At 40.8% G+C, this 7695-nt stretch overlaps 1 protein-coding gene across 1 annotated transcript in view; it reads right to left on the bottom strand.

The window, feature by feature from the left end:
- Positions 1 to 4015: 4015 nt before the first annotated feature.
- LOC101854116 overlaps positions 4016 to 7695 on the bottom strand; it is a gene marked incomplete at its 5' end in the record, with an annotated part of 27610 nt that continues 23930 nt past the window's right edge. Inside the window, 2 exon segments of the mRNA XM_013087373.2 lie at positions 4016 to 4226; positions 7331 to 7538. Coding sequence (XP_012942827.1) covers positions 7365 to 7538 — 174 coding nt within the window.

The raw sequence follows: 7695 nt of genomic DNA, 5'->3' as shown, positions 1-7695 counted from the left end.
ATCGCGCTACTGGATCAAAAGAGACTCGAAAGGGCGTGTATAGATAGACAGGGTGAAAGGTTAGGATGATAGGAGAGAGAATGACTGTGTTTCCTATTTCATATGGTGAGTTCAAAGTTCCACTATTTATTGTTTGGATATAAGCCATAATGCCCGTATTTATTTTTGGAGGTTGAATGGAAAGTGCAGTGAGAATACTATTCCATTATCTAAAGTTCTCTCTGCTACTTCTTGCTCAGAAGTATTCTGTGTGATCTTTGTGTTAGTTGTCGCATTTTTTTTTTTTTGCGCAAAAATTAAAATGTAAAAATTTTTAAATTGCGGGGGGGGGGGGGGGGGGGGGGGTTGCAGCGTAGCAATCGTAACTCAGGTTTTTTGAAATTTTACAGGAGCAGCAAAAATCTTATTTTTCACCACTATGTACTATCAACAATATCTGAGATTTCAATTTAAGTGTGTTTTCACAATATGACCGCTCAACTCTGAGGTTTTTGCAGACTAGGCGCACCTTCCCAGTGCCATGATTCAATATGGGAAAATGTGATTTTCGCCAAAACCCTGAGTTACCGTACTTGAGTGAGTGCACACAAGATATGTTATGTTGTTCTCCAAAAAGATGTCTTCAGGTGACTGTTTTCTCAAAACTAACTTTATCGCTGGTTTCAAAGATACATTTTTCAAGGGCTGTGAAGTTCCTTTTCGATTGATATGCTATTGTGTTTGTGGGTTCTCATAGATATCAGTTGTTCATCCAAAAGTACACAGTTACAGATTTGAGCAAAATTTCTCTGCTATTTGTCCCCCAAATGATTTGTAAGTCATTATTTAGCGTAATAATTTAGCTAAATCCTTTCTAATTAAGATTTGGAAATGCCTTTGTCACCATTGGACTTTTGATAAAAATTTAGTTCTTGTTCTGTTTTTCAAGATTTTTCTAAATTTTCTGCTCCTTCAGAAGGGTTCTGTCATAGTACACTTAAATAGTGCTGCAGATTTTGAGTTTTAGAACCCGACTATGTGCATTCTATGTGATTGAGTTAAAGCTTGATGACAGTCTGCTAGATTCTTTAACTAGGAATTTAGCATTCTACTTATAATGATATTATATCTGTGCATAACAACTTCTCTAGAATATATCCGTCTTTCTGCTAGGATGTTATATCCCTAGCAGCCCTGCATGGCTCAGGAAGGCAACATTGAAGTAACCCACCTCATAAACGTTCTAAATTGTGTCTTTAGGGGCTTAAAATGTCTGCAGTTACAATTATTACTCACTAATCAATGATATCGAACACAAACGGACCAACTCCAAAATATTCTGAAACCTGATTTTTTATTTTTTTAAATTTTACAGTACTTAAAGCAGAATCAAATACATCATCTCAGTGAATGGTGTGAAAAGCAGACATGTAATATTGAGTTGAAGTGGTCTTTGATGTTGTTATTCAACAGTTTTTAGCCTCTCTTGTATAGTAGGCTTCCTGGGAGGTGGGAGATAACCCATCTGTGCCCAACACTGTTGATATGCAATATCGACCACATGCCTTTGTGTGCTCCTTGTATAACCAGTGCACACCGCTGAAAGTTTCTTCAAATTTCCATTTGGTGTGGTTTGATACATTTTTGGATGACTAAGTTTTCCTTCCTTCATGGAGGGAGAAAAGCTACAATTTTTGGCACAATGTAGTCAAATCCTTCAAACTAAAGCATAATTGATTTTCTGGGTCATGATTTGATTAGTTTACTGAAAGCAATAATGCTAGAATAGCAAATCTTTTATTTGCCCGCAGAATCCACGGACTGTGATACTCTTTTGGACTTCTGGGTCAAATTTCAAGAAGCAATGCAGAAGTTAATTGATACAGCTTGCACTGGCCAGTGCCATTTCCCTACTCAATCCAACCCGATCTTTTCTTGCATTTGACCAGTGTGCATCCATTCTTACATTTGATGTGCTCAAGACCCCTGATCACTTGGCAAGTGATGGCTTTTACCACTTGCAGATTTTAGAGTCCCTTTTATTGTATAATGCCAAAATTCCCACCCAAAAGTCTGCATGGAAAATTTTGATGTCTGATTTATTTGAATAGTCTCTCCTCCTTTTCAACAAAAGAATGCCTTGGAGTGCGTTGGTGAAAGATGTGAATTTATGCTTTTTTGGTTGCAACCTTTTTCTTTCATTCGCCTCTTTTCATTTTCAAACCAAGCCTTTTAACATTTTATGGAGGGCGTCTTCTGCCTATGTAATATGATATTCGCCCCAAGGAGGTATTGGATAAGTTACTCAGGACAGTGATCACTTGAGGACAATTTTTGTCCAGATCCGGTGAAGTCCCAACTTGTAATAAACCTACCAACAATCAAAACTCCCTGTCCTGTTTGCACCCTGACCTCCTTTTTTATTTTACTGATACCCTGGAATCCCTTGCCCATCCCCTGGCAAAGAAATCATGGAAGTCCTAGCCCCATTGTCTTTACATGAAGGATTACGGCCATATATGAAGGCCTACACAATGTCCCGACTATTTGTGAGCTTAGCGCTATCGTGTACTACCTTCATTTCTCCTGTTTTGATGTAGGTTTTGACTGCACTGAATTTCAGTCACAAAAACAGAAATGAGTGCAAAATTAAAGTGAAATTTTATGGAACGGGGCATTAACCATAATTTGGGATACAATGGGAAGATTTTTCAACATCTCTGGCCAAAAATTACCAAATGTCCAAAATCGGAGCTAGTACTACTAGTACAAGAAAGTGTTCAGCTCACATATTGTTGACCAGGGGAGAGGGATGAAAAGAAAAAAATAAATATTGACGTGAGTCTGTTCTCCCTTTGTATGCGTATTTCCCTTGATATGTTGATAATTAAACTTTTTCACCTAAACAGAAGTCTGATCACAGAATGTATTGCAGGTGGGCTTCACTATTTATGCCCTGATTCCAAATCCTTTTGCGTCACTTGCGTTTTATTTTGTTGAGAGTTTGTTTGCCAATGTTGGAAAGTTTATATTTCTCCCCCACCCACAAACTATTTATCACCATTGTGAGCAGCATGATCGATAAAACTAGTTGAAATGTTCGGTAAGGAATATGTTTGCATGTATCTTTGGGTACACAAAAAAGTTTATATTTAGACTTCCGAAATGGAACTATGTATCTTAAAAGCTACATTTTGCCCTAGACAGCTTAAGTTCTCCCTGTAGGTAACAATTGTCTACAATTGAATAAACACTTTCAGCTTAGGTATTTACTTTCCAGTATTGCCAAGTAAACTCAGCCTTTAATATTATTTGTGTGTGTGTGTTCATTTATTTATAGGGACACATTTTTATATTCCATGGATTTTTATTACCTTTGTGATGGTGGAATAAATTCAAAACAACACAAGCTACCATATTTGTTGTTTGTCTTTGTTTGAAGTTTCTGTTTCATGAAAATTATGTTCCTCTTTCTCCGTCCTCGATTTAGTGATCTAGTTTTGGACTCATTCAACATGCAATCTTGGATTTGAATGTTAATTTAGGTTGAGATTTTGTCCTGGAATATTTCCTTGTGGCCATGTGTGCTGCAGTGGCAACATGACGAACACTCCCCCGTTCTCTCACCCCTTTCAGAAATGTTTGGAAAGCTTGTAAGTTAAAACAAAAAAATGTAATGATATACTCAGTCCTAATATACCAAGCCTGCATCTGATCCACATTTTACAGAAGCATATATACATAGTGAAATCAGCATGGTGCTAACATTTTTTAAAGTTATTTATGCCATGCAAATGTTTAAAATACAAATATACATGTACGGTATGAGAAATACTTTGAGGACCTAAAAATCTGTTCTCTGTTGTGCGTTTGGCTGTGTGTGTTTGCTATTCGGGTGCTAATGGTGTATCGTAATATTATGTGATTGTTCATTAGGTCACCAATCCTGTATCTGGTGCACTTTTTTATGAGAGAGTTGCACCATACTGTAAAAGAAGGCATTAAAGTCGTCTTGGACAAAGAAAAAGAAACTCCTTTGGATTGTAATACACAGTTTATTTCTTCTCTGTCGTTGGTAATCAAACTAATACGATCTATAGAAAAAGAAGTTTTAAAAAAATACATGACTAGACCCTATCTCCCAGAGGTTTTCTTTTCAAATGAGCGTTGTTCATCCTGGGTGTGTGGTGGACACTTTCTGACGGGGTCATTGCAACTTTGCTGTCTGACTCATGGAGAGGGCTTACCTGTGACGGGGAGAAAAAGTCGGGTTTTTTTCCTTTAGTTTCTGTAAGAGTTTTACGACACTTGCAACTCAGTAAGGTCATATATAAGAGGCAAGGATTGGAGGTGTTACAAGAGAGTAACAAATATAGAATAAGGACGAGAGATGTTTGATAGGAAAGGAGCAAACGACACCAGAGCACCTGCCAACCAGCTTCGAAAAAGTTTAATGACGCTTGAATACATTGGTTTGAGTTTTGCAACAATACCAATTTGGTTTCTACTGTCGCACGCAAGAGACCTGAGTTCGATTACCGTGTGGGAAGAAATGTTATCGAGCACCTCGGTCTTTTTCTTGGGCCGTTGTATATCCCTCTCAGCTAGGATTGGCCCTGACAGGCAGGGTCGAAGCCAGCCTCCTAAATGTTCAATAGGATTTTGATAGGGAGCATGTACACTTTTAGAAAAATCAGTTTCTACTGTTGTTCGTCGGGTTGTGTGCTGTCGTATACTGATGATTAATATAATAATATTATACTCCAAGGCTAAAGAAACGTACAATTTTCATCGTCGTCGAAGCGGTGGCCAAAGTTTCCATTGGTGAGTACTGTGTACATGTTCCATTAAAGCAGGGTCTGAACCTGCTAGACTGGTCTCATTTGAACGACGGTGCAGTGTCCTGATTGGTCGCTTATGCAAGAAACAACTAAGCAATTAGCACAGCTCACGGGTACTCACTTGTCACGTCATTCGAGAGGTACATTTGGGTTCATGAGGTCAAGTAGGCCTGGCCTATAACTTTTGAAGCCTCGGAATAAGGAGTTCAGTTGAAAACGAAAGCAGTATCAAGATGCCGAGACTTTCATCCAAAAACTCTGAAAGGCCTATTGGACTATAGACTATAGACTGGCGAGTCTGCTCAACACGAGGCAACTGTTACTGGCGTGCTTGTCTCCACCATCTACAGACTACAGAACTGGGTTCGAGCCGGAAGACCAAGGGCGACAACTGAAGCGCAGGGTCGTCTCATGGTGGGCCAATATCGGATGGGTCCGTTCCAGACAGCCGCCGAGACCCCCAAGAACACCGTCGTACTTGAGTACCACAACGGTATGGCGGAGATTGCAGACAGCCATGTCGAAGGCCGGTTCTGACCCCTCAGCACCGCTGTGACTGGCTTTTGTGGGCACAAACTCACGTAAACCGGAGGAACAGACAATGGAGAAGGGTGCTGTTCACTGGTGAGAGCAGATTCTGCCTTGATCCGTCAAATGGGTGCATCCGTGTTTGACGTGCTACACTAATGCCAACATTATGGAGAGAGACCCTTGAGGACGTTCAAACGTCATGATTTGGGGAGTCATCGCTCTAAATCAAAGAGCTGGACCAGTGTTCTTCCAGAAAGTGGGTCATGGGCAAGGAAATGGGGTCACAATTCAGTGCTACATCACCCACGTTCTTCAGCCTCTTAATTGTGTCTTTCTTCCCCAGAGACATCCAAACTTCATTTTCCAGCAAGACAATACGAGATCTTAAACTTCCCGTGTAATACAACCACCCTAGGGCAGAACAACGTCTGTATTTTGCCACATCCGGCTTGTTCACTTGACTTAAACACAGTCGAGCACGTTTGGGACGCTATCCAGATTCAACCACGACCACGGACAGCTCCTCAATTGGCTGCAGTCATTGATCAGGTGTGGGTTCAGATCCCAGGTCGACAAATAAACGCTTTCGTGAACTCCGTGGGTCGAAGATGCAGAACCGTTATTGCAGCCAACAGAGGTCACATACGGTACTGACTTTCTGTCCCAAGCTCAAGGTCACAGAAATAACATAGTTTCGCTTAAACCAGACCCAACACCAACCTATTGACGGGGGCTGTGCAAATTGAGCTAATTGAAATTTCATTATCATGAGACATTCCCGGCTGAGTCTAGTATTGTTTTGTTCATGACTTAGTTATTCGCGTTTCTTTTGTCTCTAAGTATATCACCATGGCGAGAAAGCACTCTAAATAAAAACGTACACACGTAATAAATAATACTATTATGGAGACAAAACACATAACAATAACAAAAACAGATTGCACTAATATAATACAACACAGAGCGCTGATAAAAAGCAGGCTCCAATCTCTTTATAATGTATTATTGCCCCTACAGACCCTATACTTTTGGGAGTACATTCTCTGCTTCTATGGAAACTGCCAAAATCCATTTTAAAACGGTTTCGGACACGAACATCATGACAAGATTGTTCGGTAAAGGTCTTCTTCAGCCCCCCGTTGGGACGCACTTGACCTACTACGCACATCCAGGTCTCCACTCTCTGTGGGGCAACATGTCGGTCACCGTGACATCTTACGTGAAAGATACTTCCAGCTCGTGTTAGGAATAGGGGTAGGTTTATGGGGACAGGGGGGGGGTCTAGCATACTTATATCGCATTTGGTTTAATCAGCCAGAGTTCTCAATACGAATTAAAAGCGCGCCCAGCATGTATCAGGAACTGCACAGCTCAGCAGCTTTTACGCCGGCGCCATGCGACCAATTAACTCATTTGGTATGTTAGACTACGGATACGAAGTCCTTGGCTCTGGTTCGAATCCAAGACCGGGCGTTCTTGAACGTTTTTGTTTCGTTTTTCTTTAGTCGTTTGTAGAGTTTTTGGGCTGGGTCCTATCGGAGACGAACGTATAGTTCGGTGGTCACGCCTCTAAAATAAATAACATATTAGTGTTGACAGGCGTCAATCTATCCAATTTTGTCACATTGGCGACTGTGGTAGACACTTAGCCGTCGAACACAGAAACATTAATTGGAGATTTTTTAAAGGGTTTTTCTTTGGGCGGGGGGGGGGGGGTGTTGGTTTTGTTTGTTCGTTTGTTGTTGTTTTTTTAATTGAGTATCTCCGTCTTTCTGTTGGGATGCTGTGTTCCTCTCAGCCCAAGTTGGCCCTGGTGTGTAGGGTATAGGCAGCGCGCCTTCAAAATGATCAAAATTATATTATGTCAATGGGATGTAAAACATTTTACAACAATCTCATTCTGACGAATAGGCGAATGCTTAACCTCCAATATTGACGACAAACACACGTTACAACAATACCTGCTCTAAAATATTTACCCTCGTGATGCGTAACATGTGTAGTCAGTGAAGCTCATTTCTTCTCCTTCTTCTCCTTCTTCTTATCTTTTTTCTCATCACCAGATTTGTCGTCGCTTTCATCGTCAGCGTCTTCCTCCAGCTGAGGTTTCTTCTCTGGCAGAGCGCCTGCCTCGGACTCCTCCTCCTCGGCCAGGTCAAGAGGGGGCAGAGTTAAATCATCTTGGGTCTGCCAACGATGTTTATGTATCAGCATGGTTGAATAGACAAGCGACACAAACGTTTTATTCCCACCCCATCGTCTCCTTCTCTATCTCTCTCTTCTTCTTCTGACTTTCTCTGTCTGTCTGTCTGTTTGTCTGTTTCTCTCTCTCTCTCTCTCTCTC

This window comes from Aplysia californica, unplaced genomic scaffold, assembly GCF_000002075.1.
Source record: "Aplysia californica isolate F4 #8 unplaced genomic scaffold, AplCal3.0 scaffold00580, whole genome shotgun sequence".
Classification (NCBI taxonomy): domain Eukaryota; kingdom Metazoa; phylum Mollusca; class Gastropoda; order Aplysiida; family Aplysiidae; genus Aplysia; species Aplysia californica.
The sequence above is the reverse complement of the archived record's forward strand: the minus strand, read 5'-3'. Positions and strand labels throughout refer to the sequence as shown.